The following is a 17,666-nucleotide window of genomic DNA, read 5'->3' as shown; positions in this document are numbered from 1 at the left end:
CAACCTCTCGTCCTCGCTCTCTTGTCTTCTGCTCTTGACCCACACTCGCGCACTCTGCTAAACTCGCTCATTCACCCACCTCAACACCCCCCAACACTCCAACACTACAACCATGTCTTCTGGTGGCAAGTCTGGCGGAAAGGCCGGCGGCGACTCGTCGGTAATCGTCTCCGCCCTCCCTCACGGCACACTCGCTGCCATGTTCGCTCTCCCCAAAGCGCGCAAACTCGAGATTGCGATCGGTATCTCGACGGCCTTCTTCGTGGTCGAGATCGTCGTCGGCTTTCGCCAGAACTCGCTCGTCCTCATTGCCGACGCCTTCCACGTCGTAAGCGGTGTGTCGGGCATCGTCCTCGATCTCTCATCAGCAGAATTGACGTGTTCGTCTGCAGACCTCGTCGGCTTCGTCGTCGCCCTCATCGCCTTCCGTCTCGCCGACCGCAAACACGGCGTCCCTGCCAACTACTCGTTCGGTTTCCAGCGTGCCCCCGTCACAGGCGCCTTCTTCAATGGCGCCTTTCTTGCCGCTCTGGGCTTCTCAATCGTCTTGCAGGCCATCGAGCGGCTGATCAAGCCAGAAGAAGTGACGGAACCGCTTCTCGTCCTGATTGTCGGTGCGGTGGGACTTGGGTTGAACATCCTATCGGCTCTCGTCGTCCACGGTGCGTCTGTCTTTACTTCCCTTGGAACGCCGCTCATCAACTCAGGTCTCACGCAGACCACGGCGGACACGGCCACTCGCACGGCGGCTCGACCTCCTCGCACGGCAGCCACACTCACTCGCCTGTCGCGGGAGACGAAGGCCAACCCAGCTCGACAGGCGATATTGAGCTGAGCAGCCTGCCCGACAAACATGCGGATCACCAACACACGAAATTGCAAGAAGTTTTCGAAAAGAAGAGCTACGACCTCGGCTTGCTCGGCGCGATGGTCCACCTCTTCGGCGACGCCATCAACAACCTATTCGTCATCATCGCCGCCGCGGTGATCTGGAAGACCGGCTTCTCACGCATGGACGGCATCGCTTCCCTCCTTGTCGGGATCAGCATCCTCGCAACGAGCATTCCGCTCATGTGGCGGAGCGCGAGGTTGCTGCTCGAAGCGGCGCCGGAGGAGATGTCCCTCGCTGGTATCGAGGAGGACATCGCGGCTTTGCCGGGCGTCAAGGCAGTCCACGAGATTCACATCTTCTCCCTCAGTTCGTATCGCCTTCCTTTCAGACTGCTTTATGTCGACTTGCTGACTCCCCTTGCGCGCAGCCCAAACCAAGCACATCGCCTCGCTTCACGTCTCGGTCAACTTCTCCTCCCTCCACGACTTCACGCACGTCGCCCGCTCAATCCGCGAGTGCCTGCACGCATGGGGCATTCACGGCGGCGTCTCGATCCAGCCAGAACTCGTCGCCGACGATGTACAGTCGGTCGTGCTCGGGACAGCGGAGGAAACGGCGGCGGGAATCAGGCAGAGGTGTCAGATTCCGTGTGCGAAGGCTAGCTGCGACGAGAACGCCTGTTGCTAGAAACTCGAGCTGCTGTCCAGACTTTGCATCGTTGTTGTATCTACGAGGTTGCACGAATTTCTACAGGCACTGATCCGGAATCTACAGCAAGCAACGCATCTTCACTCGTTTGACTCGCCGAGGAACTCTTCGCCCTCGCTTTTCTCCTGCCCAGCAAACACAAGCTCGACCTTGTTCTTCTCGAACCAGCTCAAATCTTCGTTTGAGACTTTGCCTGCGCGGTCGAAGGCGAGCCACGATGGCTTGTCGGGCTTGTAGGGCGTCCAGGCCGAGTCTGCAACGACGAGCCGAGTGAGTGAGAGAGCGGAGGAAGAGAACAGTGAGAGCGCGACGAACCGGGATTGCCCTGAATTGCAAAGCGCATCCACCTCTCCCCAACTGCAGCCGCAGTCTTCGCATCGTCCGCGTCCGGTCCCTCGTGCTCCCACAACGACCTCGAGTTGAAGACGAACGGCAGATCCGCCGAGTGGAAGACACCCAGCTTGACGGGCGCGACGCGGTCGATCACTTCGACTGGTGCGCGAAGGCGGTAAAGCCAGACTTTGGATTTGCGAGCGAGGAGGGCGGCTTGGTCCATGACGGGGTGGAGGAAGACTTGGTCGGCGAGAAGCTTCGTGCCGGGCATGTCAGTGAGAAGGACGGGAGAGGATGAGTCGTAGGTGCCGTTCGGGAGGTGCGAGGTGTACTTCGCCTTGATCTTCGGCTGGAGAGAAGGAGGGAAGCGGGAAACGTAGGCGTCGAAGGCTTGCGGCGAGGTGAGCTGTGCACGGCAAGCACAAGCGTCCGCAACAGAGTCAGTACCGATGAAGACGCTTTAGTCAGTCTGCAACGGGATTGAGCGCCCCGCACCTGGAAAGCGGAAGCGAATATCGTCCCCTCGTCCTCCGTCGTCCCAAGGATGACCTCCTCGACCCACTCGTCCCATTCTCCCCTCTCAAAGCGCTTCATGGTCTCCTCAGTCCATATCGCCCCCTCGACTTTTGGTTCAAGCGCGAGCGAGAGCGCGGTGAACGAGTGAGCGGCATTGTGGAGCGAGAGGAGGGTTTCGGCGGGTGCGGAGCGGAGAGCTGAGAGGCGGTCTGAGGCAGAAGAGGTGGAGGGTACGCCGATGGAGTCGAGGATAGAGGTGTAGGCGGGGTAGGCTTGCGGGACGGGGCGGAGAAGCTGCAATATGCGAAAGGTAAGCGGAACGAGCTGTGTGGTCCAGTAGCGAGTAGCTCACCATCGTCTCAGCAGCACCACTCTGGCAGATCGCCCTCTTGAAAAGCTTCTTGCCCGACACAAGCAAGTGCGAGATGAGGAAGGCTCCGGCGGACTGACCGAAAGCCGTGACGTTCTCCGGGTCGCCGCCAAAGTTGGCAATGTTCGCCTTGACCCATTCGAACATGGCGATCACGTCGTACGCGCCGTAGTTGCCGCACAAGCTGTTCGGGTCCTCCTTGGCGAGGTCGTCGCTCGCGCAGAAGCCTGTGCGTACGGGCCGACTAGAGCATCAGTGTGAAGCTCAGCTGAGTGTGGAGAGCAGCTGAAGCAGGGCTCCTCACGCACCGAAGATGTTCGTCCTGTAGTTGCCCGTCACCACGATGCAACGCTGTCCCTTCTTCTGCCCATCGCGGATCCAGCACGTCGGGTCGTAGAAGAAGCGGTCGGCCGTTCCATTGTTCAGCGCTCCTCCACTGCAGATCATCAGCCGTCAGACAGTCGGGAATGAAGGTGAGGTAGGAGGGAGACTGAACGCACTAGATCCAGACGAGCACAGGCAGCTTCTCCCCCTCCTTCAAGTCGCCAGGCGCAAAGACGTTGATGAAGTGCGAGGACTCGGAAACGGGGATGTGCGTGCGCATGAGGAAGCCGGGGAGTTTGGCGAGGCTGCGAGCGGGATGACGGAAAGGTCAGCGGTCATCTGGCGCGAATGACAAGGTCGAGCAGCGTTGACGCACAGAAGCTCGGTGTTGCTTGGCGGCTGTGGAAACATTGAGCTGAATGGAAAGGAGTACGAGCGTTAAGGGCGAGCAAGAATTGGAGGAATGGGAGGCGAACGCACCCAAACTCGAGGCATTCCTTCGCCTCTTTCCACGTCTCCGGTGCGCTCGGCCTCTCGAAGCGTCCAGCCTGTGCGTACGGGATGCCCTGCAAGCTCGAAAGAGGTCAGTACGCTGGCTGGTGGATCTCCGAAGGGCGAGCGGAAGCGTCGGAGTGTGCGAGTGAGCCCTCTCGCTCGCCTGGCCAGCTGGAGGCCCGTCGGATGCTCGATGACGTCTCACTGCGTCCTTCTAGTCCCTTGGAAACGCGCAACTCACCAGCCACTTCAAGACCGGGTCCTCCCCACCTCCCGAACCGCGATGAGGCTCATGCGCGCTCGACATGCGGCGCAGCGGGTGCGTGTCGGCGTAGCCAGTCACTGGACCATAGCGAGTGTCGCGTGTAAGCTCGAGCGAGGCCATTTGAGCGGTTTGAGCGGTTGTCGAGATGAAAGCGCAACAGAAAGCGGTTGATCCTCGACTCTTGCCTCGCTATAGCTGCCAGGCCCTCGCAAAGCTCGCGCACAGGCTACCAAGATGGCCCAGCACAACCTTACGCTCGTTCTGTCCTTTCCCTCGCTCCCCTCGTTCCTCTCGCTCCCTTCATCGCCCCACCGGTCAACCTGTCTCGACACGGTGTACACAGCAGCGAAGCGAGCTCGCACAAGCTTGCTGGTCGTTGTACGGACTCCGCAGACCGGCCAATCCCCATGGCGAACCGAACAGAGCGACGACTCGAGCTCCAGCACCTCCTCCTCCCCGGCTTCCCCACCTCGAACCCCTCCGACCTCGCCCTTCGTCCCGCTGGAACGGGCGCTCTCGCTTGTTTACAGCGCGGCAACGCGAGCGTATCTCGAGGCAGACCGGCTACTGGCGAAAGTGAACGTTGTCGTGGAGGAAATGCGAGGGACTGGCATCTGTTTGCCGTCCAGTGCGGATGAGCAAACGGTGGAACGGTGGGAGTGGCCGAGCGAGACGACGATGGATGCAGACGGCGGTGCAGGACCCGCCAAGGGGAAAGGGAGAGCGACGTCGGACGACTTTGCCTCTCTACCCTCCGCCAACCTCGACGACGGCGCGTTCATTTCGGCGGCCGGCTCCCCTCCTCCTCCTCTATACCGCACTTCGGCGATGGGCGGTACCTTCGACCACCTGCACATGGGCCACAAGCTCCTCCTCTCGATGGCATGCTCGATCACCTCGCAGAAGCTCATCGTCGGCGTTTCAGGTTCGTCGATTCCTCTCTACGGGGCTCAAAGTCGCGACTAATTGAGCTCGACGCTTGTAGACGACGCACTGCTGAAGAACAAGAAACACCGCGACTTGCTCGAACCGCTCGATGTGCGGATCCGGAACGTCGAATCGTTCGTCGCGCTCATTCGGCCGGAGATCCAGTGCGAGTGCGTGCCGCTGCAGGTGCGTGCAGGACTTCCTATTTCCTCGAATCCTCGAAGATGCCGACACTCGTCGCGCTGCAGGACGTGTACGGCCCGACTGCAAACGATCCATCGATTCAGGCGCTCGTCGTCTCGGACGAGACGAAGGCAGGAGGCGACACGAGTAAGCAGCGCTCTGAGACACCTCGCTAAGCTGAACAAAGCAAGGCTGACGCCAGTTCCTTCGCAGTCAACAAACTCCGCACATCTCGCTCCCTACCGCCTCTGGATGTCTGGTGCATCTCGCTCGTCGCGCACGACGCGCAAGGCGGTTCGACGACGAGTCAGGAGGAGAAGGTGGCGGTCGAAGTGGCGAGCAAGATGGGGAGTACGGGGATCCGGGAGTGGTTGGCGAGGAAGAGGGAGGCTGAGGGGGCGGGAAAGGGAGCGTAGCCTGCCGTTCGGCACGCGAACGTACTTATTGCAACGTTCATACCACTGCACGAGTTGCTCGGGCCACGGAGAGACGCTGAGACTCCACCTCGAGTCGCTCATCTCTCTCCCCTCAACCGCGCACTCTTGCTGATTTACACCGCTTCGCACGCCTGTCTAAACCCCTCGGCTCGCTCACAGAACCTCACGAAGATGCTCACGAGCCTCGTCCTCGCCCCGCGCGTCGTCGCACGCGCCCACACCGCCTTCGTCTCTTCTCGATCCATTTCCGCAACCTCGACGGAGATGCACAGCGCGCTCCCGCTCCCGAGCCTTTCCAAGCTCTCGAGCATCTCGAAGGCCTTCCACACGCAGACCGATCCGCGCCAGAATGCCCTTCCCGTCGAGTCTACCGCCCCGGTTTCGCAGTCGAAGCCCGCGCCTGAATCGCAGGACTCACCGAGCTCGCAGAAGAAGGAGTCTGCCGCGAGTCTGGGTTTTATCTTTATCGGAGCCGCCGCCCTCACGTTCAGTACGTCGCGAGCATTTCGCGTCTTCCGCGCAAAGCTGATCCTTCGAACCATGCAACAGTCTCCCTTGGCGCGGCTTACACCCTCTCGTCCGCCGTGGAATCACACGAATTGCTTGTTGCCTTGCAGGTCCGCTACAGCTACCTGATGGGCAGGTGCGAAGCTTTGGAGGAGAGGGCTAGTACGCTCGACGAACGCCTCTTCAAGTTGGGCCAGGGTGCGTCCGCTTGGAATCCGACTGTCTCCGCGGAGGTCGTCTCAATTCGACCTTGTTGCAGACGTCGCTGTTGTCAAGTACATCGACGGCGCGCTTGGTCTCCCCCCCATTCTTGCCCGGTCCCGGCTGATCACGCATTTCTCTCCCGCTACCTCGCAGGCGTCAACCACGACAAGCAGATCTCCGAGCCTACTGCGCAGATTGAGGTGAAGGAGACGACGACCGGCGCTTCTCACGCTTGACTTCTGGAAGCTTTTCCGCTTCGCATCTACTCGCCTTGAAGATTCCCTTCGTAATCACTCTGCTTGCAACTTACCCACAGCGTATTCTAAGGTACTCCTGGTCTTCGCGTCACGCGTAGGAGGGCAGCGGAACGTGATCGGCGAGTCGTGCCGGGAGGCGCTGCGCGCTTTCCTTCTTGTTCCCTCTTTCCTCTCTCTTACTCTCCTCTACCTTCGGCTGAGCTCAAGCTCCTTCACGCTTGCACAACTCTGACGTCGGACTCAGCATGCTCCCTCGTCTCTCAGCCATCGCCCGTACCGCCCCTCTGGCGCGGGCTCCCCTCGCCTCCTTCCGGCTCACTCGAGGCGTCCCTCTCCTCGCCTACCTCACTCGTACACACTCTCACCTTCACCCTCGCCCCTTCAGCGCGACTGCCGCGTACCTGGCGACGCCTTGCAGCCTCACTCGAGCCTACAGCCAGGACTCAAACGCTCCGAGACCTCCTGCCCCGACTTCCCCAAAGCGCAGCGAGCTGCAGGCGTTCGTGCAAGAGGGCTATGCTCACTGCCGTGCCGAGCTCCCGCTTGGCGCAGCTAAGTGGTTCGTGCTCACCGCTCTGGCAGCGGGCTTCGTGGTGGCTTGCATCACATCCGCGGCCATTATCGCCTGGGTGGGCTTGGCGACGCTAAGCCTGGTGTCCAAAGTGTACAGCTGGATCCCGCCGGCGGATTGGTTGGCCGAGTCCTTCGAGCAGGAAAGGTTGGACTCGGAGAAACGTGCTCGCTTCCTTGCTGAGCAGAGGGAATCTCTGGCGCAGTCGAGTCAGAGCGACAAGAAGGCGTAAACGATACAACAGCAATCAGAACGACCCGCTGGCAAACACTATTTGGCCCTCTCCGCCTCTCCTCGTCTCCTCCTCCTTCTCTTCCCTCCTCCCTTTGTAACTTCCCCTCTCGTGAACGCCGTCTGGAATCATTACAGATTACTTTCGAAGTTGTAGCCACGCAATCGTCCATCAGCGATGAACCGCAACTTTGACATCTCCCGCCGCCCCCAAGGGGACCCTCTTCACCTTCGACAGCTCACTCTCGCTTCGCAACCTCTCCTGCTGCTCTCGCTTGACGCCGCACGCTATGACAGACATCTTTGCTGGCGTGGACTCGCAAGCCGGCCCCTCTACGACGCGACAATCGCGCCAGGACGCTTCATCAGCTTCGCCGGGGTTGGAGGATGGCATCACGAACACAAGCGGCGGGGATGGCCAGAAGAAGCGCCGAACACGCAACGGATGCCTGGTCTGTCGCAAGCGCAAGAAGGTGCGCCCGCAAACGCTGTCCAAGCCCGTCCGATCGTTCACGAGTTGACTGTCTCCTCCCGGGACGCAGCTGTGCGACGAGCAGAAGCCCTCGTGCGGCGCCTGTACACGTCTGTTGCTCACTTGCGAATGGGAGGATAAGATGCAGGCCGCGCTCGAGCGGCGGAGGAAGCGTATCGAGCGCTTGCAGCAGAAGGAGCGGATCAAGCAGGAGGAGGAGGAGAAGTCGCGCGAGTTGCAGGCGAATGCGGGTGCCGCTGGCACGCCAGACTCGATGATGGCCGTGGCGGCATGGCCGTACGGAGCGGCCGGGATGGGCTGGCCACCAACGATGATCCCGTCGTGGCCATCTACTGGAGTCGACTTTGGCATCCCTCGTGCGTACCGCCTCCGCTCTGTCGCTTTACCAGCCTGCTCACGGTGAAAGGTGCAGCCTACAATCCCGCAACCCCGTCAATCGTGCCACAACCGCCCACCTTCTCCGCCTCGCCTTCTGCTCCTCCCGTTTCGACTGCATGGATGCCGTTCCTCGGCTCTTTTGCCCCTACGCCGTACGAGCCTGCTGCGACGAACGAGCCGATGGGATGGTCCGCCACTCTGCCACCGCATGTCGGAGCCTTCTCGCCTCAGGCCGGTCCAGCGCCTGCGATACTTCCGCAGTCTGCCAGCTCCGGACAAGCTGACGACGAACGGCAGAGCGAGCAACTCGACGTCGATCATAAAAGCACCGGCTCGAGCCCGCCTTTCGACCTCTTCGCCCTCCTGCGCTCGCCATCGCCTGGCGCGCACCCCTTCTCAGCCGCGCTCAATCAGCCGATGCTCGACAACCTCGCCTTGCCAGGATCAAACGAAGCATTGTCTTCGCTCGATCTCCAGATGGTCGCGACGAAGGCGGTTGATGCGGATCGCCTCGCTCTTGCTGCCTTCAGCGATGCGGTTGCGCAAGCGCAAGTCACGCCTCATCCCGATCAGCCTCTTCCGGTCGCCGTCAACCAGGCGGCAAGCTTCCTGGCGTCTGCGGACTTTGCGTTCACGCAGTCGTACCTGCTGTCACATTGTGCGTCCGCTCGTCTCCTCGTCCGTTTCAATCGCTCACAGCTCCTCGCGCAGACACCACTTCGCTCGCTCGTCTCGTTTCCCTCGCCTCCGCGCCCTCCTCCGAATCTTCGTCGTCTCGTCCCTCCTCGTCTTCCGAACGTTCGCAGTCACGCTCCCGCACAAGCCGCGAGCGAGAGCGTACCGCCGCAACAGCGAAATCTGCTCGCGCGTCCGCCAACCTCTACCTCTCGCTCGTCCCTCTCGCGCATCGCCACACCTTTCTCCTGCATGCCATCCTGTCGTGGAGCGCCGCCAACCTCGCAGCGGCATCGGCGGCCAGGCAGCAAGGTGCCGAAGCACCTGTGCCGGGACAGCCGCCTGCGGGAGGAGGGAACAGTGTGATGGCGTCGCTGTCGGACCAGCTCGGCCACCTGGCCGATCAAGGACTCGTCGCTGCGCTTCCGGCTCTCGAGGCGTATGCAGCCGCCCGAGCAGAACGGGCGGCGGATCAGTCGATGAGCGACGAGACGAGGCGGGAGAAGGATCTGGAGGAGATACCGCAGATTTGGGAGGCGATGCTTGCGGCACGGTTGATGCTCACGCATACGGCTATCTGTCAGGGCGCCGTGGACCTGTGGCGCACCCGCATGCGAGAGGTGCGTTCACAATTTCACCTTCCCGAGCCGCGCGCTGATTCGCAACTGAGCAGGCCGCGCAAATCATCAACCTCGTCGGCGGCGTACGCCAGTGCCGCTCGCCTCTCGCCCGCCAGCTCGTCAAGAACCTTCTCTACCACGACGTCCTCTCGTCTTCGTCCCGCAACGACGGCTTGCTCGTCGACTACAGCGCTCTGCGCACGCGAGACTCGGCGCGAGACGGAGGCAGCGCTAAAACGAGTCCTGCGAGTGCGACGCCGGGCGAAGGTGACAGCGAGCAGGACAGACTGGACGAGGAGGACGAGGAAGATGTGCTGGACACGCTCATGGGTGCCGCCGAAGGTCTGTCTTGCTCTTCCAATGATCTCTCAAAATGGCTGACGCGCGATCCTCCGCCAGCCGTCTTCCTGCTCATCGCCTGCATCACAAACCTCGCCAAGGAGAAGCGGCAAGCGCTCAAGACCAGTGGCGGAACGATCGCCGAAGACGACCTCTCGACATACATGCGCAAGGTCGAGGAGATCAAGTACGAACTCGAGCGGGAGAAGGACAGGATGGATGCCTTTTTAGTCGGTGCGTGCACGTCTGTCCGCTTGTGCTCAACATATGCCTGATCGCTCGATCCGTGCAGAGCGTCCCGACCTCGAGCCTCACCGCTACTTTCACGAGGTGCGTACTTGACGCTTGTTCACGCGATCTCGACTGACTCACGCCTCCCGCAGGTCTTCCGCCTCGCCGCCCTCCTGTACCTCGAGATGCTGCTCGAGCTTCCGCCCACCTCGTACCCGATCCTGCTGCTTGTCCGCAAGATGCTGAGCCTGGTGCGTCGCCTTCCCAAGTCGCCGAAGACGCAAAGCTGACAGCGTTCCGCTTGGGCAGACTGAAGTCATCGTCAGCGAGTCGCTGCCCGGCTTGTGCAGCATGCATTGGCCACTCTTCCTAGTCAGTCGCTTTTTTCTCTCTCTCAACGCGCTCCAATGCTGACCTCGTCAAGCGCAGATGCACCTCAACTCGACGCCGCTCGTCTCGCCTCACTCGTCCTTGACCGACCGCGCCCGCTCAACCCGTCTCTTCGACCGACACATGGACGAGTTCACGTTCATGAACACGAAGCGGTCGCGTGCGCTCATCGACGAGGCGTGGAGGAGGAGCGAAGACGGGAGGAAGTTCGTGGACCCGGATTCGATTCTCGAGGAGTGGGGCTGGCATCTCAATTGGGCGTAGCAGCAGTTCTCGCTATCTTTATCGGTTCGTCATGCGGTGTTGTCAATCCTAGCCTCGTCGCACGTCTGTACACCGAGACTGGAAGCGCGAGACCGCTTCTATTTCGTTTCCTCGCCCGTCCCGCCCAGCCATCTCCGCACGATGCCCAACCCGACCGCTCCGTCCGTCTTCGTGTACGCGTCGAGCAGGAGGCGAGAGAGGAGGAGATCGATCTCGTCGAGTTTGGCGGGAGCGAGCAGCGGATCTGCTGGTGCGGCGAGAGAGCGGAGTCGAGGAATGCACTGAACCTCGCGACCATTCTGGCATCAGTCACGACTCATCCGAGATAGAGTAGGCTGAGGGAACACGCAGGCTCACCAGCTTCGCACCCATCGCAGCTCGTCTCGCCGCGCCCTTCAGCGGCACCTCGTCGCCCTCTTCCGTGCTCATCTCGATCACCCGCAGATACTCCTTCCACGCCATATGTACCTCACCCGCCGTATACGCCGTCTCAGCGAACTTGAGCGCGACCCAGGGATCGTGCGGAGCGAGGATGACGGCGTGGCTGAGGGCTGTGAGGGCTTGAGGGTAGAGTGCGAGGGAGGCGTAGTGTGTCGAGAGGGTGAGCCAGCCGGAAAGATCGGCATAGTAGGTGTCGAGGTATTGCGTGAGGAGGGAGATGCCTTTTTGGCGGGAGAGTGAGGCGGAAAGGTAGGATTGTTGGGCTGGTGAAGATGCGGAGCCCTTGCCGCTCGGAAGTTCGAAGAGAGGCGAAGAGAGGTGGAGGGCGATCAGGCGTTTGCGAGAGTTCTGCGAATGTCAAGCGAGTCAGTCGTATTCGGTGAGGGTGAGGAGGATCGGGAGGTGCGAGACGCACCACATCCGTCTCGTCGTCGTTCAAGCACTGCTCGTACAGCTCCCGTGCGCCAACCAGATTGCCCTTGCACTCGAGCAGCAAGCCGCGAAGGTAGGCGACGCGATGTGGTGTCGACGAGAAGTGCGTGAGGAGGCGGTACGAGAGGATCTGCGCGCGGAGTATCGTCAATCAGGTCCGTTCTGGATGATATCGCCCTGATGAGCGCAGAGGAGTCTACGTACCTCTGCTAACTCGAGCTGTCCACATTCCACCCCGGCGAGGACGACCTGTTCCATCGAGTCCCACGCTGCAAAGCCAGCTCTATCAGCCGGCACTCTGACAAGAGCTTGGAGAAGTACGTACACTGGTCCTTCCCGCCCTTCAAAGCGCCCCGTTGCTCGAGCACTCGTCCCAACTCCAGCACCCGTTCCGCATGGCGGTCCTGCTTGACCCTCGTGTCGCGGAGTTCGTCAAAGATGGCAGCAGTCGAGAGCTTGTTGGCGTCTGTCAGAGCAGTCCTAGCCATGTCAATCAGCGGTGTAGCCGTCTCTAGACGAGGTTCAAGCGGCGCAACGCTGATGAAGTGGGGCGTGGGCTGCGACCACACACTCTCCCTCGCTTGGAGCTGTGACGACTAGCTAGACTTCGCTTTCAGTAGCTGATCACTGCGGCTGGAGAAGCTCCGGACTCCCCGCTCGCTGCTGCCGCCGCCCGACCCCCTCATCTTCCTCAACGACTGAACGTCGTCTCACGGACAGCCGGCTCCAAGTTGAGGGGTTTGAAGGCTTAGCGAGCACTTGAACGTGGTGCGTGAGCCACTGGAGGTCGCGATACCCGCTACAAGCTGACATGTCCCTCGGCAGATGTCTCGACAACCGTCCTCCTACTCCTCGGCAACCTCTGCTCGAATGCGCCAGACGCCGTCCAACTCGTCCTTCACGGGTAGCGGAGGCAGCGGCGGGACTGGCGGAGGAGATGCGGCAGGAGCGGGAGCTCTCGCAGCGGTCTTCCGCACGCTCGTCTTTGGCGGAAGTGTTCCGATACAGGTGGTCCTAGCGGAGAACGAGCTACCAGCGCAGGCAGATCGCAGCATAGAAGCGTATTACGTGCGTCACTCCTCCTTGTAGCGAAAGAGCTGATCGCTGACCACCATTTCGCAGGTTCAAGCCCCTCGAATCGCTTACCTCCCCCTTCTCCTCCCACAAATACGAAAGTACTTCGTCAACCTCGTTCTCGACGACAACACAGCAGCGAGCCTGCGAGATCAAGACCTCTGGTTCGAAGCTGACGGGGTTCCGCTCAAATGGTGCGCCGCACGCTCTCCCGTTTGGTCGAGCTAGACTGATGAATCCTTACTTTGACCCCAGGCACTGGCCTATCGGACTTCTATACGACTACCACTACCTCGCCAATCAGCCATCTCTCCTCCCACCTCGACCATCCACCACGACCGCCGACTCATCTCTCCCCTCTTCCCTCGCCTCTGTCTTCGCGCCCCTCTCTGCCTCTACCGCTCAACTCTCCTTCGACCAGCCCGAATCTCGCGACGCGACTCTCCGCGCACCCTCCGCATCCTCGCACACCGCTCGCCCCCGAACACCTTCCTCGGCTCGCTCCATACCTACCTCGTCACTGCCGCCTTCTGATCCGACACAGCCGTGGAAGATCACTCTGCACCTTCGAGATCCGCCAAGCGATGTGTTGGTCGTCAGCAACAAGGTTGAGGATGCGCGAGTCGGCTTTATGGCGATGGTCAAGGTGCGTGCGCCGTCTTTTCGAGCCTCAGTCTGTGTGACCAGCACACTGACTCTGGTGATGCACGCAGGAAGCGGATTACGTCCGGTCGGGCAACACGAAGCGGGTGATGAACTTGCGGAAGGAGCAGCAGGACGGCTTGTGGGAGGGACTCGTGCAGAGTGAGCGCTCTTCAATCGCTTTGAGCAGCTGCCTTCGCGCATAGGTCGAGCGTGAGCTGACATGTCGCGCGACACAGACAACTTCGACAAGTACTGGTCGGTTGGCTCGCGACTCGTTCCTCTCCCTTCTCTCGGCCCTCACTTCGCCTCGCCCGCATTAATTCGCTCGCCTACGCCTTCGAGCGGAAACGAGCGGGTACCGGACGCGAACGGCGTGAGAAGTGTGCCGGTCAAGGTGTATCTGCCGGAAGGCGCGCAGCCATTGCAGGAATTGGTGTCGCCGCTGAGAGAAGACGGTGCGTTCTCTTGTCCTGTTCCAGCTCTCATCATGGCTTGGGCGTCACTCACGCTCTCTCGCTTTCGCAGGAACACCAACAACCCTCCAGCACTTCCTCTCGCACCTCCTTCCCCTCCTCTTCCCGCCATCTTCCGCCTCCTCTCCTTCGCTCGCGTACCCTCTCATACAAGGCGTCTACGTCCCCCTCGCGTCGGAGATGGGCTGGCTCGGCGCGTGTTTGGCGGGTGCGGACGGGTGGGTATCGGTTGTCGTCGTGCTGGACGAGCGGGAGGAGTCGTGAGGGCCTGTAATGCGGTGCTCAATGACTCTTGCCTCATGCCAGACGGCTCAGTCGGCGACGTGACCACAGGCGACGCGACGAGGAGGAGGGGGCGCGAGCGTGCTTGCCCGTGGACTTTCCGCTGCGACGTCCCATCGCTTCTCTCGCTTCTCCCTCGTTCGCCTCACCTCTGCGTGGCACTACCATGCACCGGTACTCGCCACACGCTGCCGCTTCCACCGCTCGCTACGAGTCAACCGCTTCCTCCTCTGCTCTCTCCTCCTCTTCCTCGTCGGAGGATGAGAAGTATGGCTTTCGCCAGACACTGCTCGACAAGCCCGGTGACACTGTGATTCGACGACGGAGGCAGGAATGGGTCAAGAAGAGCGGGGAAAAGGGGCACCATCGCAAGCAGGACGGAGGAGACGGGGACGACGACGACGACGGCAAACAATTCGTGCGTTCTCCCACAACCTCCCTTCGACGATTACTGACGCTGCTGAGCTACAGCACCTCAGCAAACACACGAAACGAATCATCATCTTCTCAGTCCTTGCGGTGGTCATCCTCGCCGGCGCTTTTATCGCCTGGAAATGGGGCAAGAGCATCTGGGACCACGCCGTCGACTTTGTCACCTTTCCCACAGTCACTACGCGTGCGTCGACGCCCTTCGTCAGCTTCTCACGTTCGCGCGGCCAGAGTTGACTGTTCCTTCGCAGCGCTTGACCTGACTTCGGCGTTCATGAGCGTCGTAGGCGACGTGACGTCTCGTGCGTATCTCATACTCGCTCGGAGTCGTCGAAAGCTGACCCAGAAGACGGCTGCAGACGTTGTTGGCGCTTTCAGCACGGCAACAGCCGGTCCGTCCCGCTTCGTTTCCCTCATACTGAATCGTTCCGAACTCACCTCTCAAATTCCTCTGCCGGACAGCCGTCGCCGGCGCCGAACACACCGCAACATCCGCCGTTGCCGGCGCAGCAGAAACAGCAACTCATGCCGTCGCGGGTGCGGCTCAGACTGCAGTTGGCGCAATCACCAGTGCGTCGCCTCCGCTTCTCTGACCTAGCGAACCGATATTGACGAAGAAAATGTCGATAGAGGGCATCGGTGGGATCTTCGGACATCTAGCGTAGCGCAGGAGGAGGGAGAGGGTCGACCTTCGCAAGTCTGGTTCGCTTCAAGGCGGCTGTATCGACGCGTATGTTTCATCATCTGCCGCAACTTGCACAGTAGAGAAGCGCGGAGACCAGACCAGCGGAAGTCTACGCAAGTGGGCGTGAGACTCACCTGCACACGCTTGCTCCCGTCAAAGCGTCTGAACCTCGCTCGTTCCATACGTAGAAGAAGCTATAAGGCAGCTGCGTTGCGAATGCTACCATCTATAGAGAATGCTGACCGTCTAGTCCGAAGTTGCGAGTTTCTCGGCGCCGATGAAGCGCATCGTGCTCTCCCAGACGAGGAGGGCCGAGGCGTTCTGCGAGCCGCACGCGCGAGGGTCAGCGCGAAATGTAGAAGAGGAGGGAGAGAGAGGGGACGCACGGTAGGGAATGCTCGGAGGATGCAGGGGACGAAGCCGCGATAGAAAGCCTGTGGATCGACATCAAGACGGCTCATCAGCTCGCTTGCTCCAAGCTGAAAAGAGCGAGAGAAGGGTCGCGGCACACGTACTTTTGCTCCGCCTTCTGCGTATATCTGTCTTGCGCAGGACATCCAGGTTGGGTATCGAGGGTTGGTGAGGGAATCGGTCATGAGGCGGCTGTTCCGTATAGACACAAATGAGTCAGCGGTTAAATCGGCAGCAGGCACGAAGTGCGGCAGAGGGAACGAAGGAGGAGGAGCGGAAGTGGGCAAAGCGAGAGAGGCGAGGGGATAACGCACTTCTTGACCGCATCAAACGGGAAGCTGCCCATCCAGAATGTATTTGAGGCGAGACCTGTGCAATCAAATCTCGTCAGCGTTGCACGCAGGGCTGCAAAAGGAGAAGGAGGAACGTACCGCCTGCGAGGAAGTTTGCCGTGCCGGGCTTCATGTCCGGCACGTGTTTTCGGAATGCGCGGAGGATGACTTCATACGAGAAAAACCTGCGTGCACGCATCGCATCAGTTCTCTCCAGTCTTGAACCCGTCGAAAGCGAAGCGAAAAAACGAAACGCACATCATCCCCATCCAACTTCGGAACATCAGCGTTGCTCCAAACCCATGCCACAAGCCCCTCACGCCCCTGACCTGCACGATCTTCTTCGCGCAGTCGATCGGGCCGGTGTACAGTCGCGGACCGGTCGTCTGCATTTGGAGGCGGGCTTTGAGGTGTTCTGTTGGGCAGGCGACGACGCAGACTGTTTGGCCTGCGAGGAGTCCTGCAATCTGTACAATCAGACAGCTGAGTCAGCTCGATTGACGTGAGTGAAGGAGGGAAAGGAGGGGAACGCACAAAGTGACCGCCCAAACTCAGCTGCAAGCCTTTCGACAACCCGTCTTTGCCCAATCCCGCGCCGTCGTCTCGCCAGCCCGACCGCCAGCCAGACTCAAATCGTGCTATCAGTAGTCGGTACTGCGCACGATGGAGAGCGTTAGCAGAGGAAAGCTAGAGAAGGTAGGGAGGAACAAACTTGGTGCAGAGAACCCATCAGCATCGAGTCGCTCAGCGTCCAGCCTATCGCAGGTGGTGTAGCGCCTGTTCACCCGAGCCCATCAGCCCATCGAAACTCTCGAACGCGGAGACGAAAGCCGCGCAACGCACCCTTATACAACGCCCGCGGCCCTTCCGCCCGAATCGTCGTCTTCAGACACTCCCATGGCCCGCCGTACGTCCCTGGCGGGGAACACTGTAGTCGGACCTTAATCACGTCGAAGGGGTGGCCTGATTCCTCGCAATCCGGTCAGCACTTCGTTTCTCGTCGACGAGGAGGATAGGGACGCACCGACGACGAGCTTCGTCATCCCGCTCGCTGTACCCGCCGCGAAACCCCTCAGATCAACCGCCCTCTCCTTGCCCTTGCCCTTGCCCTTCAAGTCCTCCTTCACAACCTCCATCGAACCGCTCGTCTGGCCCTGCTCATACGCATCGTGCCGCACGAACGGCGCTGCTGGGCTTGCGTCTGACGGATAAGCCGGATGGGAGGGGAGCGTGCGGGATGGCAAAGGGTCAGAGGTCGTGGAGGTTGCCATCGCTGTGAAGGGAGATGAGGAGGATAGAGGTGGGGCGGAAGAAGGGCGGGAGAGCTGCGAGACGGCAACGGGAGCGTCCAAGCAGTCCAGTAGCTCCCTTAACCCTAGCAACGATCCTATGCCAGACCAGCGAGCGAGAGGAGGCGCGGAAAGCGACAGTTCGCAGGGATCGAAAGTTGTCAACGATGGAACCGGAGGCCGAGGCACTCTTCAGCGCGATCGAGACGGCTTTCGGAGCGTCGAGCGCAACGGAGACGGCCGGAGCTTGCGAGGAGGAGCGGGACAGCCAGAAGGAGCGCGAGCACCGCAAGATCTCTCTCCCTCGACGTTTCCGTAACGTTTGCATGCACACGCAGGTGCGCAGGATGAGGAGAGTGTGTTTCTCCACGTTGTAGTGCATCTGCGACTGAGGAAACAGGCGTCGAGAGTCGAGGAGTGGAAGGTATCGTCCGCGAAGCTGATCTGTGACAGGGTGCGAATGACGGGTCAGTACGCCGTTCACGACACCTCCGTCAGACTGCTGTTTGTCCATGCAGATCCGCCAGCACCGGTCCGCCGGGTCGCAAGTCGACTGGAAGGTCGAGCCGCCGTCGAAAAGCCTCAGTCACGGGTAACGAGCCCAAAGATTGTCCGCTATGATC

The 17,666-nt window shown here is 60.7% G+C and overlaps 10 protein-coding genes across 10 annotated transcripts; 7 read left to right on the top strand and 3 right to left on the bottom strand.

Annotated features, from left to right (window-relative positions):
* Positions 1–112: 112 nt before the first annotated feature.
* RHTO_06491 (protein of cation efflux protein family, zinc transporter) lies at positions 113–1,519 on the top strand (the record flags this gene model as incomplete). The annotated part of the gene is made up of 4 exons (XM_016420152.1): positions 113–335; positions 393–662; positions 719–1,198; positions 1,260–1,519. 4 exons carry the CDS (start codon positions 113–115, stop codon positions 1,517–1,519), a joined length of 1,233 nt encoding a protein of 410 aa, XP_016269467.1.
* A 101-nt stretch (positions 1,520–1,620) lies between these two features.
* Positions 1,621–3,963, bottom strand: RHTO_06490 (carboxylesterase type B; the record flags this gene model as incomplete). The annotated part of the gene is made up of 9 exons (XM_016420151.1): positions 1,621–1,793; positions 1,856–2,279; positions 2,369–2,683; positions 2,742–2,986; positions 3,068–3,195; positions 3,260–3,388; positions 3,460–3,498; positions 3,564–3,649; positions 3,820–3,963. 9 exons carry the CDS (start codon positions 3,961–3,963, stop codon positions 1,621–1,623), a joined length of 1,683 nt encoding a protein of 560 aa, XP_016269466.1.
* A 477-nt stretch (positions 3,964–4,440) lies between these two features.
* On the top strand, positions 4,441–5,369 carry RHTO_06489 (phosphopantetheine adenylyltransferase / dephospho-CoA kinase; the record flags this gene model as incomplete). Its single annotated transcript, XM_016420150.1, has 4 exons — positions 4,441–4,768; positions 4,829–4,956; positions 5,019–5,100; positions 5,167–5,369. 4 exons carry the CDS (start codon positions 4,441–4,443, stop codon positions 5,367–5,369), a joined length of 741 nt encoding a protein of 246 aa, XP_016269465.1.
* A 192-nt stretch (positions 5,370–5,561) lies between these two features.
* On the top strand, positions 5,562–6,337 carry RHTO_06488 (uncharacterized protein; the record flags this gene model as incomplete). Its single annotated transcript, XM_016420149.1, has 4 exons — positions 5,562–5,880; positions 5,940–6,095; positions 6,157–6,192; positions 6,255–6,337. The coding sequence occupies 4 exons, from the start codon at positions 5,562–5,564 to the stop codon at positions 6,335–6,337; spliced, it is 594 nt and encodes a 197-aa protein (XP_016269464.1).
* Positions 6,338–7,450: 1,113 nt separating this feature from the next.
* Positions 7,451–10,550, top strand: RHTO_06487 (C6 transcription factor; the record flags this gene model as incomplete). The annotated part of the gene is made up of 10 exons (XM_016420148.1): positions 7,451–7,633; positions 7,703–8,009; positions 8,066–8,689; positions 8,743–9,326; positions 9,419–9,668; positions 9,726–9,899; positions 9,958–9,995; positions 10,049–10,147; positions 10,206–10,268; positions 10,326–10,550. The coding sequence occupies 10 exons, from the start codon at positions 7,451–7,453 to the stop codon at positions 10,548–10,550; spliced, it is 2,547 nt and encodes an 848-aa protein (XP_016269463.1).
* Positions 10,551–10,648: 98 nt separating this feature from the next.
* On the bottom strand, positions 10,649–11,911 carry RHTO_06486 (tetratricopeptide repeat containing protein; the record flags this gene model as incomplete). Its single annotated transcript, XM_016420147.1, has 5 exons — positions 10,649–10,849; positions 10,908–11,339; positions 11,407–11,553; positions 11,628–11,692; positions 11,749–11,911. The coding sequence occupies 5 exons, from the start codon at positions 11,909–11,911 to the stop codon at positions 10,649–10,651; spliced, it is 1,008 nt and encodes a 335-aa protein (XP_016269462.1).
* Positions 11,912–12,248: 337 nt separating this feature from the next.
* On the top strand, positions 12,249–13,879 carry RHTO_06485 (autophagy-related protein 5; the record flags this gene model as incomplete). Its single annotated transcript, XM_016420146.1, has 6 exons — positions 12,249–12,491; positions 12,546–12,691; positions 12,753–13,143; positions 13,211–13,301; positions 13,379–13,597; positions 13,668–13,879. 6 exons carry the CDS (start codon positions 12,249–12,251, stop codon positions 13,877–13,879), a joined length of 1,302 nt encoding a protein of 433 aa, XP_016269461.1.
* A 184-nt stretch (positions 13,880–14,063) lies between these two features.
* RHTO_06484 (uncharacterized protein) lies at positions 14,064–14,991 on the top strand (the record flags this gene model as incomplete). The annotated part of the gene is made up of 6 exons (XM_016420145.1): positions 14,064–14,315; positions 14,369–14,513; positions 14,578–14,628; positions 14,686–14,718; positions 14,789–14,896; positions 14,957–14,991. 6 exons carry the CDS (start codon positions 14,064–14,066, stop codon positions 14,989–14,991), a joined length of 624 nt encoding a protein of 207 aa, XP_016269460.1.
* A 266-nt stretch (positions 14,992–15,257) lies between these two features.
* On the bottom strand, positions 15,258–17,025 carry RHTO_06483 (mitochondrial carrier protein; the record flags this gene model as incomplete). The annotated part of the gene is made up of 10 exons (XM_016420144.1): positions 15,258–15,332; positions 15,398–15,445; positions 15,527–15,614; positions 15,737–15,791; positions 15,854–15,939; positions 16,013–16,221; positions 16,289–16,408; positions 16,467–16,531; positions 16,598–16,717; positions 16,779–17,025. The coding sequence occupies 10 exons, from the start codon at positions 17,023–17,025 to the stop codon at positions 15,258–15,260; spliced, it is 1,113 nt and encodes a 370-aa protein (XP_016269459.1).
* Positions 17,026–17,210: 185 nt separating this feature from the next.
* RHTO_06482 (uncharacterized protein) lies at positions 17,211–17,639 on the top strand (the record flags this gene model as incomplete). The annotated part of the gene is made up of 2 exons (XM_016420143.1): positions 17,211–17,381; positions 17,562–17,639. 2 exons carry the CDS (start codon positions 17,211–17,213, stop codon positions 17,637–17,639), a joined length of 249 nt encoding a protein of 82 aa, XP_016269458.1.
* Positions 17,640–17,666: the final 27 nt, after the last annotated feature.

Source organism: Rhodotorula toruloides, assembly GCF_000320785.1.
Source record: "Rhodotorula toruloides NP11 unplaced genomic scaffold Scaffold41, whole genome shotgun sequence".
Classification (NCBI taxonomy): Eukaryota; Fungi; Basidiomycota; class Microbotryomycetes; order Sporidiobolales; family Sporidiobolaceae; genus Rhodotorula; species Rhodotorula toruloides.
The sequence above is the reverse complement of the archived record's forward strand: the minus strand, read 5'-3'. Positions and strand labels throughout refer to the sequence as shown.